Genomic DNA, 14,675 nt, shown 5'->3' with positions numbered 1-14,675 from the left:
GAGGCACTGAGAAGTTAAATGACTTGCCCTGGCTCACACAGCAGGTAATTGGCAGAGCAAGGATTAGAACCCATGTCCTCTGACTCCCAGGTCTATGCTGCTCCTTCTCAATGAGCAGCTGAGCTATAGAATCCTTGGTAGGATGTCACTGGGTCCCAGAGACAAGAGCGATGGCCTTTGGACTTTCCCCCTTAGGCTGTAGGAATGCACTTGGGGCCTCAGTTTATCTGACCACACTGGAACTAGAGGAGTTCCATTAACCCAGCCTAAGATTCAGGTGTGTGCCCCTTAGGGTTGTGCTGAGGGTGGTGTGAGGACCTGCCATTGATCAATCAATCAATTATATTTATTGAGCATATACCGTGTGCAGAGCACTGCACTACGAGCTGGGAAGTAAACCCAGGGTAACAGCAATGGATGCTGATAGCTACAAGTCCCCGTGAAGCTTCCAATTCAAGTAGTTTTAGGAAATGTATAGTAGCTCAAGAGCCAGGTCTGGTAACAGAGCCTACCAGCCCCATCTTCGAGCCCGAATAAGGAGGCCAAGAGTTATTGGGTAGATAGCTGTTTCTTGTTCTGGTATATTTTGTTGCTAATTAGCCCAATATCTACTTCTCTAGGTTTCCTTGTAAAGCGGAAGAGAAAGGAGAAAAAAAAGCCCCGGACAGAAATATATTTCCTAAACCCACTGTGGTGTGGGTGAAACAAGGGAGGTTTCTACTAGAAGTCATCTCCGTAGGCCGCTTAGTACGGTTCTCTGCACATAATAAGCACTCAATAAATACAATTGATTGACCTATTAACCTTATTGGTTCTTGTATGTGCATGTGACAGTCCCTCCCATCCTATAGCGTGTAAGAGATTTGGGTCCTTGGATAAAGAGTTGCTGTAACTTGAAATTGCAAATTTGAGACAAGGCTAAGGTGAAAAATTTAAATCCATAGATTATTCAAAAACTTTCCTTCAAAGCTCCTGGTCCAACAGATATTTTTAAAATGTGCTTAATAAGCTGACCTACTAGAATTTCTTCTTTTCCTGCCTTTTCTCTCTCAGATGTAGGTGGTCCTGGGCAGTGAAGTCACTAAAAAGTGGGAGGAGATGGGGAAAAGAAAGTGAATCAAAGAATCCTGGGTTTCTTCAAACTGGATACTGAGCCCCTGAATAATTATAATATATATTAAATTTTTCTAACTTTTAGTTTTCCAAAGTGCTTTCGTATCAGTTCTCATTTTGTCCTCCAAGTGTCCTTGTGAAGTAGGGAAAGGAGAGACATATTATCCCCATTTTACAGATGAGGAAACCAAGGCAGAGAGGTTATATGACTTGCTACAGTCACAAAGCAGGTCAATTACAGGTTTTTTTGCCTTGCTCCTTTCCAGTAGACCACTGTGCCACCCTAACCCCAATTGACTATTTTAATACACTACACATACTGTAAGCCAGATTTGATCAAAGGCTCATTTATATCTTCCTTGGTTTCCAGTAATTTTAGTTTGCTGCAAAATAATGATCTATCTTAGTGCCACTAATTTAATGAATAATTTGGTTTTTACTGGCTTTCAGAATGCAGGTTCTTAAAATTGTTTGAAAACTGAGTTATAGAGATTCTACTGAAAGACAAATGCCAACTAGAGAAAAGTCCAAAAGCTCTCAAACAGGCTACCATATGGTCCAAAAATATCATTTTGCAGGTTACAGTTGTCTTATGTTGCAGAATGAGATACCACATATGGTAAAGTAGTTTTACCTGCTCCCAACTGCTTATATTAAGAAAGGTCATTACCATTTAGCAACCTATAAGGGCTTAGTCCATTGCCAAAGACAGATGAAAAACCTTCAAACTGATATGCTGCTGCTGTTCAGAGAACCAGGCCCAATTCCCATCAGCCCTGGGGACCACTCTGCATGCCCAGCAGCAATCCCAGAAGGAAGGTCGGGGCTACCTGTAGTTTGGTTTGGCTTCAGTTCTGCTGGAGTTCAGCTCTGGGGTGTGTCTAGAATCTAAACCGACCATTGATATATGGGCCCCACTTGGATTAAAAATGGCTCCAGCCAAGCCGTTTGTTTACTACCAGGTGCTGGGTAATCAGCCTTTCTTTGTCCTGTCTTGGACACTGCTCGCATTCACATCCTATAAAATTCCATTAGAGGTGGTAATCTGATCTCAGACTACATTGAAACTTGAGCCTGATTGGCACTTGGGGACGCTACTGTGTTCGTGTATTTGTGCTACCGGGGCATGTCTTTACTAGCATTTCAATAGAATTACCAGTTGCTTTTGAAATTGCTCTAATCTGCTACAATGAAACAATTGACCATTTCCCAAGATTTCAACTCTACAGCATAGTAGTAGAAGCTATGGCAATACTGGGTTTGATTTGTATGTCTTGGATTTATATAGCCGGGGTAGACATGACCTCAATCATTTCAAGCCTGCTCTGCTGGTCCTTAGGTTACAGACAAACAAATCGCTGGGAGATTTACTTTTATAAGTTTGTCTGCTGTGTGACCCTGGGCAAGACACTTGACTTCTCTGAGCCTCAGTTACCTAATCTGTAAAATGGGGATTAAGACTGTGAGCCCGACGTGGGACAAGGACTGTGTCCAACCAGACTTGTTTGCGTTCCCCCTCAGTGTTTAGTACATGTGCCTGGCATATAGTGAGCGCTTAACAAATATCATTATTGTTACTATTTTATTATTATTATTAATAGTAATAACTATTTCCTGAACCTGAGCATTACTCTCCCGTGGGACAGAGTTTCCTCAATGGAGTAATGGGCAGAATGATAGTAAGTGAAATTTTTATATCCCATCATTAAATCAAATTCCTCCATTCATAGGTAAAAAATGCTACCCGACCCTCCTTTTGACATGTCCTTTAAATTCTAGGTTAGAAAACCTTCCAAGTGGACACATTCCAAAAGCAGGGAGAGCCATGCCCCAAACCAGCACAATTAGAAAATCGACTTTGGATTGCCCATTAAAACAGTTGGAATTGAGTTTTAACAACCTAGGGATGGTTATATCAGCTAAATTTTTATTTTTACTGGTCGTCTTTGTGCCTACTAGAACGATTGCAATGTATGTTACCGCCAGTCAAAGATACATTCTAAATCAATATATTCTGCTTTCTCTAGTCTCCTGTTTATATCTCTCTCTCTCCTTTTCTCTGTTCTTATTATGCTGAAATCAGACAATGGTCGCATTGTAAAAGGTAAAGTACCAGTACAAGTTTTATCGTCCGATACTTCAAGTGCCACTTTCTTTGGCATGCCTGCTCTTTGGACTGTACAATGCAACATCCTCATGCTAATTTAGGACGGGTGCATTGTTGAGATAGTATCTTTTTGTTTGGCTGGATCGTATTACTCCCTGACTTGTTGCCATAGAGTAGAATTACTAAATGTGTTCTGCTGGAAGAAGTACCATAACAGGTCAAAAACTGGTCCCATTTCTTAAGTAATTGGAAAGAGACACATGCTGACCTCAACGTAGTCCAACGGCCAAGAGGCTTCTAGACCTCGTTCCATAAAGAAACAAATGGGTAAATAAAGGTAAATGACAAGCGAAAAGCCATATGGCAGTTTCTTCACATATTCCTCTTTTGTCTCCTTACAACTAGTTTCACGTTCCTGGATGACAGGGGGTATGGTTTTAAGCTTACTGTAGTAGCAAAGTGTGCATGCTTGACTTTCATGTCTCTATTTTTCGATATCACATTAAATAGTTTTTAATTAAATCCATTATTAGTCTGAAATCACTGACATTTACTGGAGCTATTGTAGGAAAAGGTCATTCTGCAATACCTTTTAGATTTGGGGTTTTGGAGCATTCAATAATTTGCAATTTACTTCTTCCACTTTCTAACTCCTGGGAAACACTTTTTCCAAAAAGTGTCACGAAACATGAGAATTGATTTATTTAATCACAAATTGAAAACTGTTTTGGCTTATCCCTTTTTGTGGGTCTGTGCATGCCGCAAAGTGTGTGTTTAGTAATAATATGGTCCACGATGTGCATGTGTGGTGCATGAACACAGTTCAGCAAGCAATCCTATCACCGTCTTCATGTGTGTGCCAGGAGAACTCTCAGTGCCATAGTTTCGTAATTTCATCGAAATTGTTCTATTAGTAAATTTGAAGGTAGCAGAAGGGGCTGGAATGTCTGTACTGGAGACTGAAGGCCTCATCTGTTCCCCGGTGCAAGTGTAGTTTGAAAGAATGGAAAAAGTAATAGGAGTCCTCCACTGTCTTCTACTCAGGCACCTCAAAACCTGACGCAGGAGGATTACCTTCTTGGGATGGTTTTTCAGTCTCAGTGGCCTATTCAATCCTTAGCCTTTCTGATGAGACTGTCAATGAGGGAGCCGATTACTGTCAGTTGTGATGGTGTGTGTTTGTGGGGAATGCAAATGCTGGCCTCCAACCAACAGTAAGCAGACCGACTGTCATATCGTCATTTCCAGTCCCTGCTACCTGGGCTGTATGAACCATGAGTTCCCTTAGTATTTATTAGCGTGCAGTAAGATATGTGATTATTTGCCACACAGAGGGAAAATGTTGACTATCAGTAAATGTCGTCTTTACTGAGCATGCATTGCGTGCAGAGCACTCTACTAAGCACTTGGGAGAATACGATATAATAGAGATGGTAGACACATTCCCTGCCCACCATGAGTTGAATGCAGATGTGGTCTTGGAAATTGCAGATGTGCAGGTCTCCTGGCATTTAGTCTTTAACAGATACCCCGAGACTCATGTTGGAGGCTTTGTTCAAAAATGTCTATCATGAAATTTCTGATCTACAGCTAATTTATTTGATCTCTGAACTCCATGGCAGTTCTTTAATCCCATTCCCTCTTTGAAACAAATTACTCTGTTTCTTACAGAGCTTTCGGTTCCCTGGCCAATTTTATAATAACAGTCTAGAGTATATAAAGTAATGATTAGAGCCATAGTTTGGCTTCGATTCAAGCATCTCTCTGCAGTGTTGGAAAGTGATAACTTGAACAGGGCTTTCATTTGTTGTGTTTTTAAATAGAGTGGTCATGAATCAGTATTTTAAAGTGACAAAAGATGTGAGAAGAGAATTGAATTGAATTGTAAATGAAGACTATAGCAGTTTCCATTTTAGCTAGTATTTATTATGAATGAATCATGTTAACAACATTAGTTTTGTAAAGTGCTGAGTAAAGTCTTGAGGCTATTTAAAGTTTTCTCTGATACTTTAGGTCTGGCCTCCACAGAAATTGTTTTAAAATGTCAAGACATATTTGGGGAGAAATGAATGAGGGCACTAGACTGGGGGTAGAAATAATTTGGCATTGCAAATATACAGCGAGATGCAGATTAGCGTTCAAACATTTCATTTCAAAGGCAAACATTTGGGATTTAAGAGAAGACATGAACCAAGAAGGGGAAGAGAGGAACTCCTGACCTCAGTCAGGGCTGAGTCATCATGTGTCCCATTTTGGAAATTTTCTAGACGTGTTTGTACACCCTTCATTAGGAATCTCTCCAGTGCCTTAACTATGCAATAATCAACCTAAAGCTCACACTGAAATTTAATTTCCCTCCCTATTGTTCCTTCTTCAGGGCAGAAAATGTTTCACAAGCGACTTTTATAGAGCCAAGTCCAAAATCCCCAAATAGCATCCTCTTCTCAAAACCATCCTGATTTTATTTCCCTGACTTCACAGGATCCATCCATTTTCTTGCCTTAAAATGGAAATCATGGCTCATCTTTTAGCACTCTAGTATTTCTTGAAGCCTTTTTTAAAAACGTTTACTAGGCCAGCCCCAAGTAAGTTGGGTTTGACTTAAAACCATCACATCCCAGCTTGAGGCCATCCATGGGGTGTGAGGTTTCAGACTGGGCCCCACAGAATCTCAAGACTGGGAGCACTGGGGAGATCAGATCAGTGTCCAGCCACCCTGGGAAATTAGGTTGAAGTTTTAGGAACCCAGAGCTCTGGTTGAATTCAACGAACCATAACTTGTTTCTCCATCCTTTTTCTTCCCCCCCCGCCAGTGTCTGGAAACATTTGCAACTGTTTCAAATCCTCCTTTAGCTGTTTGTCCACTTTTTAAAGAAAATTAGAGATAGATATTGGAGGGTTTTGCCTTGAAATAGAATTCTTTCACCATAAATATCAAGATCCTTTAATTCCTTTGAGTTGATCTTCTGTGGTAATCTACTGTTTTTTTGTTATAGTTCATTTTTTTTAGTTAATTTTTTTTCAGGTTATCTTATCTTTCTTTATGAATCTAACTTTCGTGAAGTTACTTTTTAGCTCTAAATCCTCAGCAATTATCCTCCAAATAGAGAATTGGGGGTAGGAAGTTCAATGTTGTGATTTCCTGCTCCTGATTCTATCTGCTTTTTGACCTGGTAATCTCTCTGTGTCACATTACTCATCTGTGACATGAGAATAAAAGGAATACTTACATTCCGTTCCATAGCATAGGAAAGATTGTTTAGTTAATGTTGGGGTAGAGTTTGGAAGACACATCATATATCTCTCTGGTTTGGAAAGAAACTAATGAAATATTCCCATGTGAATTAAGGGGAGAGGAGTAATGCTCTACAAGGTGGAAGATAAAACAGGTTGTTGATTTTCAAAGGTCTCATTTGATTGAGTCCAGATAGTATAAATAAATTATTCTAATTTCAGTGGAGATAATTAAATTTGTAGATTAATGTCATCTGGAATGGCTGAAAGCAGGAACCCAGCCAAGTGGAATGGAGAGCTAGAATCCAACTGGCCAATTGACCCAACAGCAGTAAATGTCATTGGTTCAAGTCCCTGCCAGCACTGAACCGGGAAAAGGCGTACGTATCGTCACCCTAATTCATACCCAACACACCTCTGGAACTCCTGTTCTGCAGACCCCATTGTAATAATCAGAGTTTGAAAGGAATGGAGTTTGATATTTTAGGTACTGTGTTCCCTCACCCCGGCTAAGCCTTACCAAGATTCCTGCTCAGGATAAGACTGATCCGAAGAAGTAATCTGGGAGGAGGAGGGCCTACATCATTTGGACTTCGCTGATGGGAAGGAAACTGTCCCAAAGTTGGAATGTGGCCAGAGAAACCTACCAGAACAGAAAACACAATCTCTACAGCTTGTAGTAGTAATAAATTGGTGTTGCTTGTGAGGACCTCGATAAAAACCGAGAGAATGAGATTACTTTCTGAAGCCTGTCATGAGACTAGATTAATTTGGTGCTGTTTTCTGCTCTTATTACAATCCTTGTCACATGAATGGAAAAGGGAGTCAGAATCTATATGCAGATGAGGCATACCAAGCAATAAACTTGAGGATTCCACAGTGAAATGCACCCCACTGATGGACCAGGCTGTCATTGTGAATGAAGCTCAGGGACTGAAGAGAAAGGCAGCTCATGAAACACATTGTTTAAGTTAACCAAACTATTCTGCTCAAATCACTTCAACATTTTGTAATTAAAATTGCAGCAGTTTTCCCTAATTATAATCAGAAAGTGCTGCATTCCTGAGTGGTGGGTGGTTTTTTGTTTTGCTTTTTAGCAGTGCTGCCATTTTGTGTTGTTTGATCACTGTGATATAAAACACCTGATGTATATACAGTACAAGGAAACAAAAAAGAAAATGTACTTCATTCATCTTTGCACAGCTGAGTTTATGTGCCTAAGTGATGTGGTGTGACACAAAAATAGAGGAAGGTATTTTTTTTTTCTGTAAGGAGGGCAAGCTATTCACCACATTCTTCCAGTCTTTGATTTCAAGAAAATCATTTTAAAAATCAGACAGTGTACATTATGATTGCCAATTAGGTAAACAGGTTAATGCAGTTGAAATTCTCTTTGACTTTGATATGCCCCAAATAATGCCTTTTAGCATTACTGAGACTGGAAAAAGCCTTCCAGGGATTTACTGCCATTAGAAGAGATGTGCTGGGGGCTTAATATGCTTCCACCCCACCAAGGATGCAGAGAATAGCAGAGCACTGGACCCAGCCTTTGATTTGTGGACCCTGGTTTTCCAGGTAAAGCCAACCCAAAGTCCAACACAGCCATCTTATTCATGAATTTGAGGACAGCCATCTTATTCAATTGATCAATCATATTTACCAAGTGCTTATTGGTACAGTACACTGTACTAAGCTCTTAGAAGTTATAATTATCAGAGACAATCCCTGCCCTCAAGGAACTTACATGCTTATATAGGAGTTTACAGTCTACCTACCTACTGCTGGACTAAGCAGTGAAGGAGAGGTGACAGAAGGAACTAAAATTCATCCTTTTTTTGGCTTTATCTCTCAAGTAGAAGATGTAGCTACTACAACAAATTCCTGGGTCTCAAGAGACTCACAATTGGTTGTTGTTATCTGAAATTAAGGCTATAATCAAATAGACTTTTCCTATCTATGTTTCTCATTTAGACAATAGGACTTCAAAAATACCCTTTGAACCTTAAGCCAGAAGATAGAGAGGGAAGCAGGTGAAAGTTCTTAAAGTGATTGAATCCTCTTTTCCTTTGCCTCAGCTATATCCCTAATTTCGCTCCCCCCACCCCCAATTTATTGGTAGCCTTTACTGAACTAAATCTAGTTGTCCAGGACAGGGATAGCACCTGTTTTCTGCTTTCTACCATCTGTGAGACTGAATGAATGTCGAGTGTTAGGGAGGCTTGTTGCTTGTCCCCAGCCTATGGCCAAGAGTTGTCCAGTAGAGACCAGGAGTCCAAGAATTGGGGGAGAAAAGAAGACCAAAATGAAAATCTACTTTGAATGATCCCTTGTTTTCTTTTCCATGTCTAATTTCTCCTGGGAAGTTCTCCCTTGAATAGCAGACATGGTATCTCTGGATTATCATGGGATATTTATGTGGCCTTTCAAAGCCAGGACTTGACCAATGGCAGTCAGTTGGTTTCCTAATTTACTCTAACCTTTTCTTGAGGGAGGGATGTTAATGTCTAAATTTGCCATCTGTTACATGGGCCCAGTTCCCAGACTAAATTCCATCCTAGGATACTCGGAGTCCATCTCCAAGAAGACCAAAAATGATGCTAAAATTATGTTTGGATCACAAGGGAATGGATTTAGTCTTGACTGGTAGAGATCTGTTCTTATCATGGTTCAAGAGCCCTCCTTTTGAGATTTCTTGTTTTTCTCTGTTCCTTTATGGTATCACCTGTTACAAATGCTTCCCCATTTTTTTAGGGCCTTTTAATCATATCAAGTCAAGTCTCCTGGGATCCACTTCTGATTCAAACCTCAACAAGTACAGCACCATCAACAAGATTCCTCAGCTCACTCTGAACTTTTCAGATGTCAAAACGGAAAAAAAGAATACATCGCCTCCTTCTTCTGAGAAAACCATTATTGCACCTAAGGTTAAAGATCGAACACACAACGTGACGGAGAAAGTTACCCAGGTAAGATGTGCTCTATCACCAGTTTCATTTGACTATTTTCTTGATGCTGTTATTAAGCTTCTTTGCCATATGGGGAAATGTATTTTCTTAGAATATAGAGGAAATATATCTTTTCCTCATTCAGTATTAATCATCAATTGATGCTTCTTCCCCTTCTCTCTCTGTCCTGTTTATCTCAAGTTTTTGTACACTGCTCTGATATGTCAGAAAAGTAAAGTATATACTATTATCATGTCTTAGCCAAAACTAAAATGAAGTAACTCGTGTTCATGAAGTAATTCCTGTTCATTATTGGTCTTTGTTGAAGTTATCCTGATAACTCAGTGTGTTGGGCATTTATCTTTATCCTGGATAGCTTCTCAAGGAAGCTTTTGGCTTTAACATTGCAAATTCCTCTATAACTTAAATTCCTTTAACTGTACAAATTGCAAAGTGATGAATGAAATCTGAGATGACCATATTTTAGAAATTAGTCTTCTTCTGGTTAGTTGTAGGTGCAGAACTAATCAGTTTGGTAGTTGGCATCTTCCATTCAGAATATTCTGAGTTCAAATGCCTGTTAGCACTGTGAGCCAGTCATCTCTAATGAACACACATCTCCAGTGTATTTGGAACGTAAAATTTCACATGGAAAACTGAAAATCTAACTTCCTTTCTGTTATCCTCTATTTCCAACCATAGTTGGAAATCAATAGTAATGCTAAATTCCATGTGTCTATTTAACTGTTCTGCATGTTGTCCTCTTACCTCTCTTGGAATTCTACTTGTAAATTACATTTCCTTACCTCTCTAGATGGTCGCAACACAGAAATGACTGGCAGAATGAGAGAGAGACATTGTTACCTTGTACTTAAATCTTTTTAGAAAGCAGCATATTGGGTGGGTGAGGTACACAATAGGTTTGGGGTTGCAAACAGGAAGCTCTCTATCCAAAAAGTTGGATTTGCTCATAATATCAGAGTATCTGTGCAATCCACCTGTAGTGGAAGACTGACAGGCCAATTACTTGCTCTCAATAGATGGGCCTAATGGGATGATGCAGAGTCAAAAATCCACAACTAAATCAGCCAGGGCCCAAGTGTATATTATCACATTAGGCTTGATCCAGTTAATTGCCCAGTCTTCTATTTTGCTAGGACTGGTTTGATTCAGCAATTCAGAGAGACCCACTTATCCAACGCTCTACATTTGAATAGTTAGCCCATCTGCAACTGCCATTTCCCAGTAGTCCATATCTTTATGACAATAGCATCAGCAACAGCATCACCATACATTTCTAATTTTTGTTCTGCTTTGTCTCCCTGAGGTGTCCCATACCATTAAAAACCACACAGAAGCTACTTTGGTGCCCAGTGTCATCCTTTCTCCTCCCATGTCCCACCCCAGAAAATTGGGTTGCTGAAAAGCTGTGTTCTAGGACCTCACTGTTAACATCTAATAGGAAGAAATAATGATAATAATAATGTTGGTATTTGTTAAGCTCTGACTATGTGTGGCATATAGATGATGTTTGTGGATGCATATGAAACTGTTCAGGAAGTTGGATGTAATGTCCTTGATGGCTTCACATCTCACAGTCCGCTCTCTGTAGCTACCACATTCACCCAAGTATTTAACCTATCCCGCCTTGATGACCGTGTCAACCTCCTTGCTGACCTCCCTGCCTCCTGTCCCTCCCCACTCCTGTCCATACTTCATTCTGCTGCCCGGATCACTTTTCTACAGAAACGTTCAGTCCATGTTTCCTCCCCCCCTCAGGAACCTCTAGTGGTTGCTCATCCACCTCTGCATCCAACAGAAACTCATCATCAGCTTTAAAGCACTCACTCACCCAGTCCACACACTTCACTCCTCTAATGCCTGCCTTCTCAATGTACCTCGATCTCGTCTATCTCGCCACCGTCCTCTTGCCCAGTGTCCTGCCTCTAGCCTGGTACACCCTGCCTTTCTATAACCGACAGAAAATTGCTCTCCCCCACTTCAAAGCATATCTCCTTCAAGAGGTTTTCCCTGCCCTCATTTCATCTTTTTCTACTCCCATCTGTGCCATCTGATTTGCTCCCTTTATTCACCACCCCTCCCCACAGCACTTATGGATACATCTGTAATTTATTTATATTGATGTCTGTCTCCCCCTCTAGATTATAAACTCATTTTCAGCAGGGAATGTCATATATTGTCGTGTTGTACTCTCCCAAGCGTTTAGAACAGTGCTCTGCACACATGGGCATGCTCAATAAATATGACTGATTAAATCTTTTAGAGAAGGTTGAATGCTAATAGTGATCCGAAGATTTTTAGTTTGTAACAAATGACATTCTAACCTTTAGTGTATGTGCACTGCCAGGTTGTCTATGCCAGCAGAAGACAGCAACAGTGGCCCGATTTTCAATGAAAATGGTAAAATCAGAAAATATAGACATTATAATCCCAAAGTACCTGGCCAACACATGTGCCACTGGTAATGGAAGATGACAGTTTTGATGGGATATATCTATCACATTCTGAACCCAAATATTCAATCTGTCATGAATTTCTGACAGTTCTAACATCACAACATCGCTAAAATCTGTCCCTTCTTCTCCATCCAAATTGCTACCGTCCCTATACAAGTGCTTCTCCTCTCCTGCCTTGATTAGTATGTCTGCCTTCTCTCTGACCTCCCTGCCTCCTGTCTCTCCCCACCCCAGTACTTACTTCATTCTGCCGCATGGATCATTTTTCTAAGACAAGTTCAGTCCATGTCTCCCCACTCCTCAAGAACCTACAGTGGTTACCCATCCACCTCCACATCAAACAGAAACTCTTTACCATTGGCTTTTAAGCCCTTAATTTGTTTGCCCTCGCCTACTTATCTCCTACCGTAGCCCCGCCTGTACATTTTGCTCCTCTAAGCACCAGTTTACTCATTGTGCCCCAAACTTGTCTGTCTAGCCAGCCACCTCTTTTCCACATCCTCTCCCTAGCCTGGAACTCCCTCTCCCTCCATATACAACAGACCACCACTCTCCCTACCTTCAAAGTCTCATTAAGGTCACATCCCCCCCAAGAGAACTTCTCCGATTAAGCCCTCTCTTCCCTGGTTCGCCCTCCCTCTGTGTCATCTGTGCACTTGGATATGACCTGTGGGCATTTGATATTCACCCCACCCTTAGCCCCACAGTACCTATGTAAATATCTTTAAATTATATACTATAAATTACATATTCATATAGATGCCCGTCTCCCCTTCTAGACCATAAGCTCTTTATGGTTAAGAAACATGTCTGCTAATTCTGTTATACTCTCCCAAGCACTTGGTAGAGTGTTCTGCAAATAAGTATGCGATAAATAGGATTGATATAGTGCTCTACACTTAGTAAGTGCTCAAAAATACCATGAAAGATGTTGATGATTGATGATGGCGCTTCCTTGTATTTCCAGTATAAATGTTTTTCCAAGATTCTTATTTTAAAAAGGCAAAATTTGTTCAAGTAATTCATTTCACTCAAAGGATCATTTTGATAAAACCCAGGCCAAACTGAAGTGCAATCTGAAAGGCAGGAGTTTTTTTCAAGGTGAATGATCTAAATGCCTAAGAATTGCAAGTACTATCACATGTGTGATCTAGTTAAGATTTATTTTCCTCCAGTCATCTACTTCCTAGCTATGCCCCTCGCCGTTTTCTCTAAGGTTTTATGAATTATGACTTGGTATAACCCAACTTGTCTCCTTCCCGTGTTTAGTAATTATCAAATTGTCCAGTTTGTAAATCTTAATAACCTGGGATGTTTCTGAATGGCCAAACACATTAATTATCCACATCCCACAAGTCCAAGAACCTAAAAGAAATTGAGTTGGATGGGCTTAAGGGCAATGAGAGAGATGGGTTAAAACTGTGAAAATTAGTCACCCAAGATGTGGTGACCTGCCCTGTGTCAATTAATAATAATAACAATAATGTTGGTATTTGTTAAGCGCTTACTATGTGCCGAGCACTGTTCTAAGCGCTGGGGTAGACATAGGGGAATCAGGTTGTCCCACGTGGGGCTCACAGTCTTAATCCCCATTTTACAGATGAGGGAACTGAGGCACAGAGAAGTTAAGTGACTTGCCCACAGTCACACAGCCGACAAGTGGCAGAGCTGGGATTCGAACTCATGAGCCCTGACTCCAAAGCCCATGCTCTTTCCACTGAGCCACGCTGCTTCTCATTCTCATTCTCAATTCTGCATGACAGTTAACGGTTCAATGGAGGGAATGTGGCTTCTGCCACATTCCTTGGGGATTCTCCTTAATATGCTGATTCCACAAGGAATTTCCCCGGGAATTTCCTCTCGATTGGCCAAAAAGCCTTGGGAGAACCTGAGCCACCCCCATGCTGTCTGAAGACCCAGCAGTAGCACCCACTGCTATCCAAACACCCAACTGTTATGAAAAGCAGCGTGCCCTAGTGGAAAGACTGCAGGCCTGGGAATGAGAAGACCTGGGTTCTAATCCTGGCTTTGCCAATTGTTTGTTGTGTGACCATTGGCCAGTCATTTAACTTCTCTTTGCCTCAGTTTCTTCAACTGTAAAATAAGGATTCAATACCTGTTCCTGTTCCTACTTAGATTGTGAGCCCCATGTGGGGCAAAGACTGTGTCCAACCTGATTAACTTGTATCTACGCAGCACTTAGAGCACATAGTAACACATAGTAAGCACTTACCAATTGACACATAGTAAACCCTTCATAATTACCATAATAATAAGGGCAAAGTAATCTCTGAACTCTGCCTCTCCTTACTATTGTGGTTTAGTTTGTTTTTCCCAGCAGTGTGATTTGGATAGGTGAGTTCTGAGTCTATTTGCTGAAAGTAAACAGCAGTGTTCTTGAGTCAAGATACAGCACCTTTCCTCGAAAGAGAGCAGGGAACTACACATAGAACTTTCAAACTACGAATGGGCTGATAATGCCCATCCTGGAGAGAAGCACCAGGGGAGCCCTTTAAAGGCCCAGCTATGGGTAACAGGTTGCCAACCCTCTGAAAACTCATGAAAATGCCCTCGCCACCCAAAGCAATGGTATTTATTGGATGATTACTATGTACGGAGCGGCATACTAAGTGTACAGCGAATACAGTACAATGGAGTTAGCGGAGATGTTCCCTGCCCATAATAGACTTAGAGTCATGATCATCGTCAATTAAGGGCAGTGAGAATCCAGATAGAAGATTGGACTCCTGGTGTGATTACTTCTTTGAACAATGATTAAAATTTTCTCTAGAAGTCTGT

At 40.8% G+C, this 14,675-nt stretch overlaps 1 protein-coding gene across 5 annotated transcripts in view; it reads left to right on the top strand.

Moving 5' to 3' along the window:
* Nucleotides 1–14,675, top strand: part of KCNH7 (potassium voltage-gated channel subfamily H member 7) — a 312,948-nt gene that overhangs the window by 203,589 nt on the left and 94,684 nt on the right. For 3 of the 5 annotated variants that reach the window (XM_029072538.2, XM_029072534.2, XM_029072539.1), the window contains exons 5-7: nt 3,197–3,217; nt 3,626–3,649; nt 9,206–9,420. In XM_029072538.2, coding sequence (XP_028928371.1) covers nt 3,197–3,217; nt 3,626–3,649; nt 9,206–9,420 — 260 coding nt within the window. The remainder of the gene's footprint in view (nt 1–3,196; nt 3,218–3,625; nt 3,650–9,205; nt 9,421–14,675) is intronic. The other 2 variants (XM_029072536.2, XM_029072537.2) reach the window with 2 other exon arrangements.

The sequence above is a fragment of the Ornithorhynchus anatinus genome, chromosome 9 (genome assembly GCF_004115215.2).
Source record: "Ornithorhynchus anatinus isolate Pmale09 chromosome 9, mOrnAna1.pri.v4, whole genome shotgun sequence".
In the NCBI taxonomy this organism is placed as follows: domain Eukaryota; kingdom Metazoa; phylum Chordata; class Mammalia; order Monotremata; family Ornithorhynchidae; genus Ornithorhynchus; species Ornithorhynchus anatinus.
Note: the sequence above shows the minus strand (reverse complement) of the source record. Positions and strands in the feature narration are given on the sequence as shown.